Here is an 18595-nt window from a genome sequence, read left to right as displayed (position 1 = left end):
CTCGTGCTCACTAATGGCAAGATAGGGAGGGAATGTATAGTGGCAAACGATATAAAGTGTCTTGCTGAAGTAGTTACGAATTTTCATGTCGTGTTCGTGCCGCGAATTTGATCATTAAACAAACTACGTGTAGTTTTATTTTTGATTGACAACGAAATTCTGAATCGCACAGGAAAGATGGAACTGTGATACATGTTGTTTCTGTTACTCTGTGCGTTATACCTTCGAATTAGTACGATCTGTTAGAACTAAAGTTCTAACTCAGTAAGTAAAGTAGTTGAGTGATGTGCTACGATTTTATTCTCTCCAAATTTTAGTTAGTCCGCAACAAAAAACAAAATTTGCATGTGGTAAGATGTTCGTTGTATTGTGTGAAAAGTTTTATCTGCTGGCTAAAACAATGCGGCATCCGAAATAATACAATAAATTAAGAATAAAAAATGATGAGGCTAATTAACAATCAAATATTTCCGTAACGTTATGTATTTTCTAATTTCGTAGAGATCCATCAATAGATAGATAAGATAATAAATTAGAATTATATTGAAGCCACTAATTGTTTATAATATAATGACTGATCATTTTCTTCCAAATATGAAGATATATATTTCATATATTTTTTTATGAATCTTTTTCTAAGAACACTCGTATCAAGGCGAGAAACTACGAACTTCTATGCTAAGAAACAGCGGGTAAAGATCATAAAAATTGTTAACATCAAGGTATGCTGGCGTTATTAAGTATGCAGAATATATTTTCTTCGAACAGCTTGGTAGCTCTGATTCCACCAAGAGATGCTTCATAGATACTCACGACACGTTTCATTCTGCATATGTACTCTCTTTCGCTTTATACTTCGATATTAATGCAAGATGCGTACTTGAAAGATGACAGATCATCTACTCGGATCACCTTGTTTATTATGTCATCATGTTAATAACTGTGCGCGATATTAGAAAATTACGCTTACATTTGTGAAATTAAAAGGAATATAAACAAATATGAGTGAATATAAAAAATGAGCGCCTACGTTATAAGTTATATTTTATAATTAATCATTATAAATACAGAACTCGAAAATTATATGAATTTTTTTAACTGTTAAAAAATTAAAATTATTTAAACTGTTAATTTGAAATTACGTGTCCAAAACCAAAAATTCCCTTATATATTTATATAAGGGAATTTTTATATTTTATATAATTGAATATGTGGTCAATAGCCATGTTTAGTACTCAGTCATTATTTCATTTACGTAAGTTCATAATACTTGCGCTATCTTGTTTTCTTATTGCTTTCTAAATAAGGATAATGTTTTAAATACTATTTAATAGTGTTTAAATTTAATAAAAATTTTTATCATTCAATCTACTAGAGTTTCATTTGGTCAGAAATTTGGTATATTCCACCGGGAAAAAAGGAATAAATCCTTAATTAAGGAAGGTTTGGAGAATATCTTTACTGAACATGTACCTCATTTTACATTCAAAGCGATGAATAAAGGTGTTAATTGAATCCTTTTAGAATACTCGTTTTGCCTAAATGTGAAACTTCGATAGTAAATGTTTAAGGGAAGATAATCTTCTATCAAGTTTCCAGATCACAAACGTTGGTGTACATGCTTCTCAACATAAAGATTCCTTAAGCAAGCGTTGAAATCACTAAACGAATTATATCGCAGTAACGTTTAACAGAGTTCCCAACATTTAAATTTAGTTTTATTAGTTCGTCTGAATTAAACACAGTATATTTGTGTACTCGAAATACAAACCATTTTACTCTACTATTACTTACTCTATTATTACCGTATTTTGATAGCCAAATATTCACGAGTTAACAAACATAATTTATATTCTTACGTGCGAATATTTTAGAGACAATAATTTAACGACTACTTCATTCCATCAGTGCATACTGAAGGTAAAAAAAGCTTTATATTTTTTAACGACGTCAATATAAAAAAAAAATAAAAAAGATATAAAAAAGAAAACACGATTTAAGAAACTGACAAGATTTGAGAATGTAATGCCATACCATTATCTGAAATGTTAACAAATATTTTTATATCCTAGGCAGATTTTATTTTCAGAGTTACTCAGCTATTTACAGCGATAAAGAAATGTTTATCATCTATTCACAAATTTGTTTTAGTTACGTTTTTGGAGTTATTTTTAGAAATATTTCAACTGATGTCAAATTTGATATTTATAGTATTACAGGTGTTTATGATTAACAGCAATAATATAATTATAAATATCGATTGTTTTATAATATAATTCTAATCTCAGAGTCGGAAAAAAGTTATAAAAGAAGCAAGATGCAAACATATTCAACGATCTTCCGATTATATTATATAAAAAGTGATATTTAAAATCAGAAAGAAATGACATTTTCTTTATGATATATTTTATCATATCTAGAAAACAAAAAGAAAGAGTCTTTTATGCGAATATTGAAGGAAATATATAGCGAGAAAACATCCAATTTATTAAATAATTTAAGAAAAAAAGGTGAATCAGAAAAGATTTATGAATGAATAATAAATTATAGATGAATTTCCCCTAAGTTTTTAACCAAAGATTTTGGCTAGATCAATGCATTAATTAAATCACAAACCAACGCCTATATAATTTCTTTTTTAACCTTCATCGATTCGTTAATTTTGATAACCATCTATCTGTGATACCTCGATGATTCAGTTCTCACATTTAAAAATTACAAGACACACTAGCTGCTAACTTATGAATTCAAAATTCGTTTAATTAATTTACCAACTGTTTTTGCTGTTCGTTCGACATAAAATAATTAATTATTCCCGTTAGTATTAGAAATCCCGAAGAACATTTTCGTTCTTGATGTTTTATTTACTGTTAATGGTTGCTGTCGTATCATTATCATTGCAAATCCTCAATGTATATTACTGATAAAAATCTACAGTCTACCATGTAGATAGATATACCTCCGAGTTATATTCAGATGTATAAGTCACCAGATACATTGAATATGTATAAGAAAAACAGGAAAGGAATAAAAATTCGAGAATGAAAAATTCTACCGCCAAAAAAAAGGTTATTTTTTTCATAGCTGTATGAATAGCTGTGCAAATAACGCACACGTGTCAATGACCTTGACAAATTAAGATGCAATTCCGCTTCAAACTTGGAATATATATTTGTATAGTTTGAACGTAATTTTAACATGTTTTTAGATCTCTTAGTCAAACTTTGTCGAATAGATACATGTACCGTGTTTGCACATGTGTTTTTAAACTTCCCGTACTATACAATCACATTATTCCCAGTAGAACAGTATGTTCGAAACGTAAACTTCTTCAAATGAGTATGTTTGTACATTCCGACTATCTTATAAAATATTAAATTAGTAAATATGACAGTAGGAACAAAATATGATAGTAGGACTAATAAAACACGTGCTATATGCTTAAATATTATTACCTCGAAAATAAGACCGTAACAAAAATTTTTCCAATTCTTATAAGAAAAAGAGATTCTTCCCTATTTCGTACCTAAATGAAAACAAATTATCGTATTATTGAATTAGGGTTACAGAGTTGATCGACAAGGCGCTATAATAAAGCAATCCCTCTGTTTCAGAATTTTACAATCAAGGAGACAGAAAAAAGTAAGGCAACGAGACACGCGAAAACCAGGTCGCAACCATGAAATTCACAAACCCGCTGCCGCAATTTAAAAGTGAGTAATCGTGTGTACGTGCATATATGCATACGTCAATCAATAAGTATCATTAAGCATATCGTATTTTATAAATAATAATCGGCATTGAGAGTGATTTTTTAATATTTACAAAGAAATTTTCGTAAGAATCTTAAAGACCATATAAGGTTTGCTTAACACATGATATGTCACTATTTGCGAAAGCAATGCAAGCTTCCACTTGTAGTGTTACTAAACAACTGAAAGTATTGTTGTACAGTTAAGGCCAAGGTGATAACGGCACAAGTAATAATTTTATCCCCTGACAAGTTATAAATATACCGTATTATACGATAAAAGTAGAAATATAATATAGATGTTTTATTCAATAAAACAAAATTTGAAATTTTTTTAGTTCTATTACTATTAATGCCAGGCAACGATATATAACGTAGAAAAACTTGTTACTCGCTGCAAATGCTCGATAATTAAGTAGAAACGCAACCTCGATCAAGTTTTAACAATATGTTTTCATTATCTAAACATATGAATTACATAAAAACAATAATATGGAAAAAACATCAGAAGTGTTGCACGAAATGATCATACCTTTTCCTTATTTTCCTGTTTTCCTTCGACATTGTTTTTGTCAGCCTCTATTTCTCCTTTTTATCTTATAGAGTATAAATAATTGTTTTCAGTCAGGCTTTCCATAGTTGATGTTTCAAGGCGTCAGACAAAAATGAAATACAATTTGGATTTCATTTCTGATTTACAGACGTTAATTCCGTAATCCTGATTTAAAGTTCTTATATGATTATATAATCATTTATGATTATTCGGTACATCATTAATTTTTATTGTATACTTCATAAGTATTAGGATATAAACATATTACTTTTCGAGAATATTAGGTAACCGAAGCCTTAAAAACAATTTTTAATGAATCAAAGAGAACCGAGTTGAACAAAGTCGAAAAATAGTCAAAAGAACTTTGAGACATATGCATATGTATTTCACTTTAACTGTCTGTTATGTGTAACAAGCATCTGCTTGGTAGAATGTTAATAAGTTAATAAGTCTGTCAAAAAAGTTCCTTCATGGAAAATGGTTTGAGATTTCCATGATTCGGGACATCATATATTAACATATATTAACTGGTATCAACTTTGGTAACCGTTTAAAGGTCTCGGCCATTGAAAAACTACGTAAACCGGTGTCTAACCGGTAATAAAACACCGAAGTTTCGTAAGAGACTTCCGAAAAATGTACATGCTGAATTTCATTTCTAAAGAAAGTCAAGGAATGTTAATATGATAGTATGATTTTGACTTCAACATGAATACCTTTCTGCTTTGTCTTGAATGATCGGTAAGTCACGCTGAATTTTTTACTGAATAAAAAATCTGTGATATCTGAGATCTTGTATAATATTTGAGATAAAAAGAACCTTTTCTTTTTATTAATGAGACATTTATCGCCATAATGTTATGTAACATGTCAGAGACTTTTATAAATAATCCAAACTTATCAACTAGTAGACTTCGATCGGAAGAACTCGAGATAATCAATTTCATGATTCTACTTCAATTGTTAATACTTCGTTAACTTCTGACTAAAATACTTCTACATCATAATTCTGTCTTTATCGTTTTATTCGAATACCTTATATTCCACTAATATGCTCCTGTTTTACGATGAACGAAACAATCTTTGGTCAGAAGTAAACAGTGAAACGCACCACATTAAAAATATCGAATTATTATTAAAAAAGTTACGTGTTCATTTATCGCTTTTTTATAATTCAAAACAAAATGACATAATGATTCAATATGAATGCTAATGCAACTAAACAATTTTCGATTCTCACAATATTGTTATGTAGATATACGTGAATAGTCATAACTAATGGCTGGTTTGATATTTCCGACAAACTGTTTTGATTTGTGAATGGCCAGAGTCTTTAGGTCAAGGATTAATTCTTACGGTATTGGGAATTGGTTATGTTTAGTAGAATGAGGACTCCGTGCAGAAAATACTGAATTCTATTGAAATTGACAAACTTTATCTCTTGAATTCTTGATACTGTATATGCGACTTTCGTTTACATTTTCCTAGTTTGTGAAATAAAATTTTATGCGTTTAGTGAAAAACAATAGCAATAACAAACACAACATCCCGATTCCATTAGTACATTGAATATATAATGATATACATATATAATATATCATTTCTCTATTCATGATAGGTTTACATATCGAGATTACATATGTAATAACGTATGTTGTCACCGATTATCGTTTTAATTGTTCTTCATTCAAATCACGCTGCTATACTAAAAAAGTAAATGACATCTGTCCACCGTGGCAATTATTAGCTCATACATAATGACATTTGCATACATTACTTTCGCTATGACGCTGTAAATAAATACACACACCATTTTCGTATACACACAGTAGCTCCCAATGGCACGCGTTACAATTACGTTTTCTAAGCTACCAAGCTAAGATATGTAGTTACAGAGTACAGAGTACAGACAGTACGAGGCAGACCCGCGAGACCTCGCAACTCCTGCTATGTACAAACATGACAGTGCTTTATATTGTTTTATATAGCTTTAGGAAGCTAATATTAACACAGTAGTAATAATAATTTTACTTATTTTATAACAAATAACTATGAATATCTATTCTACTAAGGAATATATTTTTAATTATCTATATTATGCAAGCTATAAATTTGCATACTTTTAAGAAAATAAGCAATTAAATTGATGGACCGAGAGAAAAATTTTTATTTCTTTAGAAATATTAAAAGCGCATTGGTAATAAGTCAGTACTTCATTATCTAGAATAATTTCAATATTACGTTACCATGGCTAGATAAAAATAACTTTTGTCTTGTTTACTCGTCTGTCGTACTTGTCTGTAATAAAGGAAATTACACTATCGTAGTAAAAAGAATAGGTATATTGACGAGTTCGTTGGGACGGAATCAATTATATTTATTTTGTTTCTCTTCTCTTTATAAAGCAATAAATCATAAATCATAAATTGAGCAAATCTATAAATTTTTTAACGTTCAGTGCATCCTATTATCTTTTACAATAAACAAATAGCAAACAACCTTCTACAATAATCAAGTTATTGTAAATTACTATAAGTAATCAAAGAAAATACTTATCCTTCAAATGACATAAATTATGTAAATGAAATATTTCATTACATAACACTATAAATGTTTTAAATCTCCAAAATGAAATAATTTCTCCTAGGAAATAATTTATAATACATATATTCAATAATTAAATTCCGAGACGAGATGCTTTCGATATTTACATGCGTCATTTATTCATAAGTGGAAATTAATTTGCTAGAATCACTGTAATCGCTCATAAAACGTATTGCGCGTGATTCACGTATTTCTGCATATTCACACAATGTAAGAAAACCCCCCAGGAACAATTGTCAACCCAACTTTTTGTTAGTGTAAAAATAAAACGATACAAAACTTCGTCGACAACCTAATTTTTAGCAAACCATGAATTACCAGCAATTTACGTCATCAGTAAAAATAATACCTTCCAAATTAAGGTATAATACCGATGAATAAGTGAACCAATGAACGACAGAATAAGGCAATTCACGAACCAATACTTTTACCAACCACCTAACCGAAGAAATCGTTTTTAAACTGGTCCTTTTTCTTAGATTTATACGTTACTTAATGTTGAATTTGAGTCAAGGTAAGCAGGATAGTGCGAATCACAAAACGTACCGTAGCACATGATTGACGCTTATCAATAATGTTTATGTCTTGACATTTCAAGTTTGTCCCAAAAGAAATTTACAATGCTAATCACTTCGTCCAAAATACGCATCCTATAAAACGCCCGCCAATACGAAGAATTCCTTGAAAATTAAATTCATAATCGAATTCAAATACTAGAAGGAGAAATTACATACACTTAAATACACGCGTCATAACTTGCATAATAAATTCTTCATGTATCATTCATAATCATCTTAAGATTTAGTTAATTCAAGAGATCAAAATTGCTCTAGTATGTTATTATGTTGATCATCGGTGGTACTATGGTCAAAAAAAGACGTTTAAAAAATTCAAGGTTCGATTAAGAAATATAAATGACAACTACTTGACATTCCACTTACGTTATAATGCAACAAAAAGCTGAAAATTATCTGATATTGTTCAGTTTCTTGTTCAGTTTTTTGACGCAATATTTATTCGCGATTAGCCATCCAATGGATAGAATTGTTATTAATATTTATAGAGTAATAAAATACAAATGCAAAAAGAAGATATGTATATTGTACTCCTCGTACTCCTATCAACAATTTTTCTACATATGTGAAATATATTATTTACATATCTCAAACGCACTCATTGAACGAATTATCATATTTTAATTCAATCTGTATGTGATGTAAATATCGTTAGTTTATCTTCTAATTTAATGAATTATGTTTATACGTGTGATTTTCATAATCAGTAGATTGACAGACATATGTAAATAATCCGGAATTTTAGAACTTGGACCAATCGTCATTTCCGGCATTCAACAATAAATTTGTAATTCGCAATGAATTATTAAATTTATGTAATATGCAAGCTGAGTTACCTATCTGAAGGACGATTTCTGTGTGACAATAATAAAAGCAAGTGATATCTATGAATTTTTTTTAGACTAGCTACTAGTTATTTGGACTAGACGTTCTTGGGATGTAAATATAGTTTTGAAATAAAAATCTTATGTTTTTTCTTTCAATTTTTCTTATTGTTCATTGACTTTTTAAACTGTTACGTTTAATAACTTTTTAAACTGGCGTGTACGATAACTAAAAAACTAATTGATTAGTCAATTTTGGACAAAATTCGTTCATTTTGTTACAAATTTTTGTTACAATCCAGGGATTGAACCTCAAATTTTTACTTGTTTATTTATTTATAATATTTTTTCGAACAATATAAACTTCATTTATCTGCCAAATAAAGTTTTTTTTTTTTAAACGTTAGAACTTACAAATTTTTCGTTTATCTTCTAAAAATAGATTCAATCACATAAACTATCTAATTTTGAGAAAATTTCTTAATTTTTGCATTCTAATGATAGTGACGCATACTATTCTGCACGCCAACAACGTAACTATCGTTAAAGATGATCACGAGACTTGTTTAATATATAATAAACGATAAAAGGAACTGAAATAAAAAGATTACATTTAAAACTCCCTATTTACATCCCAAAAATGTTTAACCCCATATAACCAATAGTTGTTTTAAAAAAATTTATAAAAATCACTTGCATTTACTGTTGTTGCACGAGAATCCCCCTTAAGCTGAAATATTTTCGACACCATTAACTATATTGAAAAATGTTTCAGATAAAGGATAAATGGCATGTTTTAATATTACAATTAGTTTTTCTGTAGATAGGCGCATATAGATCATGTGGAGGAGAACTTTGTTTTCTTTTTGATGGAATCATATATTTCATCATACATTAATCAATGCAGCTCAAGATTTTGTATAAAAAATTACTAACCTATTTATGTCGGAAAACTATTAATTTAATAAATGTTTTAACTTTTATTTTGTAAAACTTACCATATGAAAGATATAGAAAGACATAAGATACTACTTTTATATTTGTTTTTCTATAAAAAAGATTGTTTAACAAAAAAGTGAAGAAAATGTAATTAATCATTTTTCTTTTCTATTACAGAATGCATAATATTCTTCTCAGTAGGCATCAGTTGCAGCATTTTGGCTTGCCTTCTACGTACTATCAATCCAATGAAATTAATATTAGATCAAGTAAGTGTACCGAAATTATACCATGTTCGTAGAAATTGTAATTTAAAATTCATAAATAGGTTTCTATGACAATTCTTGAGACATAGAAATAAAATTACTCAGCTTGTCTGAAAACAAGGCATCGTGCTAATTGCAAAAACTTGTTTCAGGAAGTTCGAATGACACCGAATTCATTGATTTTTGAACTATGGAGGAAGCCTATCGTTGATGTTTACATAAAAATATACATATTCAATATCACAAATGCGGAAGAATTTCTCGAAGGCGGAGTAAAGTTGAAAGTTGAAGAAGTTGGCCCTTACGTCTACCAGTAATTAATACGAACTTTTCCATTTCATTTTATAAGTTAGATAGACTATTCATCATTTTGACAAATTATTCATAATTGATTTTTTCTTTTCATTCTTAGGGAACTTTTAGAAAACACAAATGTCACTTGGCACGAGAACAACACGATTTCGTTTGTTCCAAAGAGAAAGATAGTGTATATACCAGAACTATCGATTGGCAATCCGGAAGTAGATATGGTGTTTGCTCCAAACATACCCATGTTGGTAAGTAAATACTAAATTCATAAATCGATGGACAATGTTATTATTTACAAATGTATAAGTAATTAATCAATTAATTATGATCGTCATAATATGCTTTCGCATACAACATTTCAATCATTCTAATGTTCTGACGATAAGCGTTCAAAAATTCCAGTAAGAGATCCTAAAAGTTTTTTCAGAGAGAATAGTTCAATTAATTGATATGGTTGTGTACAACTACAAAGAAAGATACTAATAAAAATGTATAGGATGAGAAGCTTACCGATAGTAAAGTTTATATGGAAACATTATATGTTCATCTTTTTTATTGATGATCACATTCCAATCATACTTAAGCATTGACATAAAACGATCAATTTTGAAAATGCTCTGATAGTTTTACGATACCATATTCTTTAACGTGAGATCGATTTAGTGTTAAGAGTATGCAAAATACTGAATAAGTACAAAACTGTTTAATTGAAGTAATCTTACAATTATCAATTTATGATCTTATTATAATTATGTGAGCAAATGTTAATTAATCATTAGTCGCAGTGATTCATAATAATTCCTATGATAACAGTTCAACGATATTTTACATTTTCAAAGTCGTTATCCGCGATATAATTATCCAGCTTTCCCTAATGAAAGAAACAATCATCAGTAATAAATCAATAATAAATCAGTAATAAATCAGTAATAAATCATCATAGGAGATTTACTACTTTAATTGTACTATTTTGTTTGTTGTCAGTTACGACAATTAATATACAATATTACAAATAGGATTTCGAGATGTCATTCCACTAAAAAATTGTTTTCTTTACATTACATATCCACGATTATTTATTCTGAAACGATATTTAAAATGCGCACTAAATCTATGCAAAATTATCTCACGCGATGCAATAAATCCATGATCAATAAAATAAGTTAATATCATTATTCCATACATATCCATGATTCTTGTATCTGAATAGTTTTAGTACGTACTATATCCTTATTCGTTGTATTGTTTGTATTAATGATTCTAATTTTTCTTATATGTATTGTTATTACTTTTAACACTTACAGGGAGCCTTTTCAACGCTGCACGATGCTGGATTTTTTGTGAACTACCCTTTGAATAGCCTTATAAACTTGTTAAACAGTAAACCAATATTACATTTAACCGTTCACGATTATCTGTGGGGCTATGAAGATACTTTGATTCATCTTGCAAGCAATATCATGCCAAGTTTCATAAACTTTGGCAAATTCGGGCTGCTTGACAGGGTAAGTTATTTTGTTTAATTGTAAATAAAAACTATTAATGTTAAAATTAAAATTAAAATTAATAAAACAAATAAATATAGGAAAAATAAATGATGATTTACTACCAAGAAAACCTGAGCACATTAACAAATCTGCTTATACATATGATAAGTAAGCTCTAAGGTGCGATATTTATCACATAGTACTTACATTATTCTGTTCTAAGAAAAGTCTTCCAAGAGTTATCATACAAAAGCTAATAAAATATAGGATTAGTTATTCAAGACAAACACGCGCAATAAATACAGAGAGAATCATACAATATACATATCATTATTATAAATTGCTTTGCCAATGCTTTCGTAAACGGAATAATCAAATGCATAAGAAACTCTTTCGTAAAAGCACTTATAACGAACAATTACGCGTCACGTTTTGTCATTGATCCTTGCTTTTCATGAACCATTGCTCTATACTAGGTGAATGGTATAACTGTCGTCACGATTCTTCAGGGACTTCCGTTAACACTGTTCAACGCGTATTTAATTTTCCATCCTTCAATAGGCGATTCTTGTAGACCTTTGTGAACTAAACACAAATCTGCAAACTGTCCTTTCTTAGAAACAAAAAAAATTAATTTTGAAAAGAATTCTACGTTTTTAACATTGAAGATGTGTTGTGCTTTTGCAGTAGCTATCGAATTGCGGTTGAGATAAAAAGATTCTGTGGATTCTGCCGAATAAAATGATATATATTGTTATTGCGTTATAAACTTTTAACCCTTTGCACTCGAGAAGCGATTTTCCGTCGCCACCGCGTTCCGTGTGGCAACTCGAGAGGAAAATGAGAGGCGATAATCCCTGTATATGCTAGATTTCGACCTCTCCAATTAATGGGAGCAAAGTATTGATTTGTAAATTGATTCCTTAGCTCTTTATATTGTTTGTTATCCAGTGTGAAATGTTACACTTTAAGATGGAGATGAAATATTTATGCTCAAATTCTTCCGAAACTATGGTTCTGGTAACGTCTCCGACGTTAGTTCAGATTCGACGATCGTGACAGAAATATTATAGTTTCGTAAATTTAGAAACTCTAAAAAAATGGATTTGAAAATTTGTTTAATTAATTAATACATTCTGTAAAAAAAGCAAAAGACCAAAGATCATTTAACCACCTGCGATTTATAAAAACTTTAGTCAGCCAGTTGAGAGAAAATATTCGACAACCGCGAAATCGAGCTTCGACGTCGACTGCTAATTGTGATGAAATTCGGTTAAATGGAGAGCTCCATGTAATTTTAATAGTAACAAAAAGGGATTGTAAGGTGTGTTACCGAAACAAAGCAGGAGAACGACACGAAACTTATTATTGCGATACTTGTCCCGACAAGCCAAGGATGCATCTTGGCAGATGTTTTATAAATTATCATAAAAAAACAAAATACAGAAAAAGTATTAAAAAATTATATATTCAAAGATGTAAATATATATAGATTTTTAAAATATAATATTTTTTTAAGTTAATTTTTGTATAAAATCATTTTATATTACCTACAAGGCACTCGTCACATACGCGCAAAATCACCTCGAGTTGCTGCTACGCCCGACCGAAAAGACCGTCGAGTGCAAAGGATTAAACGTGTTTAAATAATGATTAATGTGAAAAGAACACCTCAAACGCATCAGTATTTGCTTACATTTTTCGGTTTATTTCAAAACCGAATGATGATCTACGCGAAAAAACCTAATACGCGATTATTGGAAGTAAAATGCAAAATGAATGAAATCGTCACTGAAAAATCGTGGTGACAGTTATAGCATATATACACCCTGTATGTAGAACGAATATCAATGCATATTTTTATAGCATTACTGGAAAAGAAACTTTTACCACCAAACACTAAACAATAGAGAGTCCTCAATTTATCGAAATCTCGAATGAAGGTTCGGCAAGAGAAAAGGAGAATATCAAGTTTTAGCATTTCTCAGAAAACAAAAATTTATTTTTAGATATTATAGTGTCATAGCTTCGTATCCTCTCATATATCAAAATAAAACACCATTTTATTCTGCGTCATTTTCAACTTTCACTTATAATTTTAAATAATATATGTACAACAGATTAAACTCTAAAGAACGAGAAGTATTAATTTTTTGTTGTACATTTTAATTTTTTATAATTACAATGCTCAGAAAATTTTAATTCATAATGCGGCATAGCCAGTGATAAAGAGCACACGGAAATGAAAAGCATGCGAAAAAATTTTGTAAATGTAAAACTAAAAGATGTTAAAATTCGATAAAATCGGCATTCCCCTTTTTCTCCTAAACTTCAGATGCTAATAACATCCTAAAGGATGTAACGAAAATACTAAGAGCAACGTTCGGCAATTAGACATATCTGGGATATAAACTATTTAAACTGTACACAATTTAAGAGTAGTAATTGTAAACAAGATTGCAATAATTAGTTGCAAACACCATCGACATGAGTAGATTAACTTGACGCAAATGCGTCAATTCCAGTATCGTATTGCGTATGAGATAAATTATTGACGAAAAAAATTAAATGAATAATATACCGGTTATTGACACAAGTAACTAACTTCGTTTGTATATGAATCGATCGAAACATTTCAAGCTTTTTGTTGTAGAATTCTCATATGCACGATCACATCAACACCTTGCAACCGTCAATTACACATACAAGCTCCACGCAATTTAACGATTATGTGAAAAATATAACATTATATATATATATATAAATGTTATATATATATACATATATACAAACACATGAGTTAAATGCGATATCAGATATACATATGTGCACCATATTGCAAGTATAATACGCCAAATTACCGAAGGTTTACGCAATTATTTCTAGCCGTTGCTCCTTTCACTGTTTGTGCAAACATGCATTTCATGGTTCACGAGGTTAGTGTCAACAACTTTTAACTGCACAAAAAAACAACTATATGTTAGTAAACATGAACAGGTTGTCATAGTGTATGTTCAGCGAATGAATTTGATCGGAAGTTATTCTTTATCGCTAATCTCGTTGACTTTTAAAACTATTTAATTTATATCATAGATATTTTTATACTCAATTATAAAAATATCTCATAAATGATTAAAATCCCATCTTATTAGGCATAAAATTCTATTTTTAATAGAATAAAATTTTTAGAAATATATCATTTCAAATTGTAGAATAGTTTAAATAGCATATGAGAAACAGAAAGTTATGTTTCTAATATATGTATCTTGTCCCATTCTTTTCTCGTCATATGGTGGTATATAATACATTTCTAGAATCTCGCTTTTTTTTCAAATAAATCGATATAATTGCATGATATATAGTAACAAGCGCAAATCATATATCATGTCAAGTTCAATGGACGTTTTATAATAATTGACTTCGTATACCTCTTATTCACGTTGGCATGATTCCTCACTTACTTACTAACAGTTATTCGCGTGTGTTTTCCTTATCGTTAGAAAATATGTGAGAAATGTCAACCCGCCACCAAGATATAATTAAAAATAATTCTATGATCTATGATATTTCCGCTTAGTTTGATATTAATATTTCCACCAGTAACTTAATCGTTTATTGTCAATTTACAACGGGAATGCTAGAAAATGAATACTATTTCTTAATAATATCCATTTTTCTTCTTTCGAATTATATTTATCAATATTTTAAGAAGCGATTAAACATTTTGTTATACCTTTAATCGCAAATTTTTTACGCTTTTGCGTTTGAAATTTATATTAACTGTGAAATTATATAATTTATATCGATAATGCATGATCGATGATCAAAGTGCATTCACGAAAAGCATTTATTAACAACTTTTTTAGATGTATGACGAAGGAAACAATGTGGTGCTCATGAATATTGGGCATAATGGGAATATGACCGAGGAAGAAGGACGTTATTTAAGTATTCAATTGTACAACGGCAGTCCAGGAATGTCACAATGGGGATATCGAGAAGATAATGGAAACGAAACATATCCAGAGTAAGTGGAGAGGAAAAGCAACAAAAATTAATTAATAAAAAGTTAAGTGGAAGAATTGAGTATTATCGCAAACACTTCACATTACAGGAATACTATTTGTAATCTCATTAGAGGAAGCAGTGAAGGAGAATTATTCCCAGCATTTCTAGACAAACGTGCTGTATTCAGAATATTCAGGAAAGCGTTCTGCAGAACGATACCAATTGTTTTCAAAGAAGAAGTGGTAGCAGAAAACGGTCTAGGTGGTTATCTTTACAGCGTGTCAGACAATTTCTTAGATACTCCTGATGAAAATCCGGATAATACGTGTTATTGCAAGAAAAAAGGAAAATGTTTAAAGAAAGGACTATCTGACATGACGCCGTGTTACTACAGTACGTATCTCTTATTAACTGACGAATACTTAACGATATTAGATTTCTTACCAATTCTAGCTCACCACACGTTGGCTTGTTGGATGATATAAGTTCTTGCACGAATCAGACTCGCCGACTAAATATCAGAATAGCAAAGTTTCTACCTGTGAGCGTAACATCATCGGCCAGACTCTAACATTAAATGTCAAAAGTTGAACTTTGCGAATATAATGCAGAGTGTTAGAACACGTGTCTAGCAAACATTTCTATAAAACAATATTAGACTAACTGTTTCTTGAACGTAGCTAAATGTGTTATACTGTTTTTGAAACTGATAACCAACTTTCTTAAATACAATTTTTATACCCTTTCTTAACAAATTTAAAAGGTTAGAAGACTTAGAAATTTCCATCGAGATCAAGATATTTTATAGTGCTTTTTCTTTATAATATTGATTGAAACGTAATAACTAATACAGATATATAAAAATACTTGCTATTAAGGTATCTTACTTATTTAAGGTATCCCTACAGCGATGTCTTTACCGCATTTTCTTCACGCTGATCCCAGTTTACAAGAGAATATCGAAGGTATTAATCCAGATCCAGAAAAACACACCACGAAGATCATTCTAGAACCGGTAAATACAATACTAAGCAACTAGCTTATTAACATTTGCGAGGAATTATTCGGCAACTATGATCGTTTTAAGATACATAACGTAGCTTCTTTCTTTGATTTTATTATTTGCTTCGTAATTTATGTAAGTATTGCGAGGCTGGCTACTGCTTGAGCAACTTTTATCAAAAGCACATTCTCCTTAACGAAAGTGTTACGCCGTGTTTCACAATTAAAGCCATAATATGCGAGAATAACGTAAATATTCGAAAGCGATCTATTAGTCCCGTAATTAAACAACGATAATGTTTAATGTGCTCGTGAGATTGGTACTAATAACTAATATAAATAATAATAATTAAAAATCAACAAAACAATTAAATTCATTGAATAGTTTTCAATAATATCGAGATTGTATAGAAAAACCGAAGTCAAATTTTATTATTGAGAATCGATGATTAACAGACCGTATTTTTCTCTTTTTTCTTCGTAGACAATCGGCTTCCCGATGAAAGTAAACTCAAAAGTACAGATCAATCTTATTATGAATCCTGTTCAGTATAATTCACAGATTGAAATTTTTAATAACTTAGTAATACCATTATTCTGGAGTGACCTGGTGAGTATTCTTCATTCAGATTTTTACATCTAACATGCTCGTAAAACCGTTCGTAATTAACAATGGGCATATAGGATGAAGCTCCACCTAATCTACTTTAATCTACCTTTAAAGTCGACAGTTCAACATTCTTGATACTATCACAAATAATCGCTTCTTTTATAAACCTGTTCAACACATTGTCTGATAACATTTTCTCTATATATACTTAAGCGTGGTAATAAAGTGAGAGTAGGATATGTATAGGTATTGTGAGATGTAACCCTCAATAGCATTGAACAAATGTTCATTCAGGTTTCAAGTGCTTCGAGGTCTATTCAATACGAACATATAGTGTTTAATATGTTAATTACGCTATAAATATATATTACGCTAGTCATAATCATTTTTCGAAAAATACATATTTAAAATTGGAAAGTTATAACAATTCCAATTACAAGCAACCATAATGTCTTAAACTTATATTTTCACAAATTTATTTACAGGTAATACCTCAAGTACCCAGTGACTTGTTGTTCCTCGTGAAATTGCTGCTTCAAGTAGGACCATTAATGCAGGAGGTATTAATATGGTTATTGGCTATCGCAGGGGTGACGATGTTCGTATTATTGATAACCACATTGTGGACCACCAAACAGCAACAACAATCACTTCCGGTAGACAGGAGAGATAGCTATGATTTACGAGTACCATTACACTATGGTCAATACACAACGATACAAATTTTATCGGCTATCAAAAACTAACTAACCAAACATTATAAAAGTACTCGTGTACGATGCTCAAATTTATTTTAATATAACTAAATATACTTTAACATTAGATGATAATATTCGTTTTTTTTTTCCTATGAGTGGAAAATGCACTAACGCTCTCTATTACATACTTTGATTGACTCAGAATACGGCAAAAGGTATTCTACGTTACAGTACACATTCAGGGTTTTGCGCTAAAAATATTCTCGATATGGATCGATATTATTCTAACAGAATATTATCGTTGCATGCTTTTATTCATTTAGTAATTTACGCTCTCTTTTGATGTGCCACGGAATGCATTTGATATTTCGTTATACATAATCAAACGTACGTTATAAATAATATTGTAATAATATTTCTTCTATCACATGTATACATATAGAAACTTTATTACAGTATTTTATTTGTTACATATTGGATTTATGTACTTATGTATACATATGTTACCAATATGTAACATAATTAATAATATAAACCTGCCGAATATAAAATAATGAATATATTCTGATAATGTATAAAAAGAAGAATATGACGTATGACATTTGTATACTTGTGAAAAAAGTTCGATTGATGGAATTCGTTCGCAAAAATATTGTTGTTATATATAATATTCTTTCATACTTAATGTCAAGAAGGTAACATTCAAATATAATAAATCACTTACATATTATTATTCCTGTATTCAGTATTTTAATTGAAACATTAATCACTACGAGAGCTATCACTTTGTTCCGTTTCGATTTGCACCATCGGAAGTACCTAGCTTTACTACTTATGTAAAACGAATTTAATGTGTATTTCAATACAACATTCTCTTCTCGTAGAAAATATTATGCTAGCTATAATTTTTAATCATTGTAAAAAATGAATTATGTATTATACTACTGGACTATATTTATCAGTTATTAA

At 29.7% G+C, this 18595-nt stretch overlaps 1 protein-coding gene across 2 annotated transcripts; it reads left to right on the top strand.

The window, feature by feature from the left end:
- On the top strand, nucleotides 1-18359 carry LOC132904545 (scavenger receptor class B member 1-like). Of its 2 annotated transcripts, none has more exons than XM_060955167.1 (11): nucleotides 1-264; nucleotides 3615-3713; nucleotides 9424-9515; nucleotides 9665-9825; nucleotides 9925-10069; nucleotides 11126-11326; nucleotides 15175-15335; nucleotides 15423-15709; nucleotides 16213-16331; nucleotides 16803-16928; nucleotides 17414-18359. In XM_060955167.1, the coding sequence occupies exons 2-11, from the start codon at nucleotides 3680-3682 to the stop codon at nucleotides 17672-17674; spliced, it is 1587 nt and encodes a 528-aa protein (XP_060811150.1). In that variant the 5' UTR covers nucleotides 1-264; nucleotides 3615-3679; the 3' UTR covers nucleotides 17675-18359. The 2 variants fall into 2 exon arrangements, with proteins under 2 accessions (XP_060811150.1, XP_060811141.1); XM_060955158.1 differs by having other exon boundaries at nucleotides 1-350.
- The last annotated feature ends 236 nt before the right edge of the window (nucleotides 18360-18595 follow it).

The sequence above is a fragment of the Bombus pascuorum genome, chromosome 1, assembly GCF_905332965.1.
Source record: "Bombus pascuorum chromosome 1, iyBomPasc1.1, whole genome shotgun sequence".
In the NCBI taxonomy this organism is placed as follows: domain Eukaryota; kingdom Metazoa; phylum Arthropoda; class Insecta; order Hymenoptera; family Apidae; genus Bombus; species Bombus pascuorum.
Note: the sequence above shows the minus strand (reverse complement) of the source record. Positions and strands in the feature narration are given on the sequence as shown.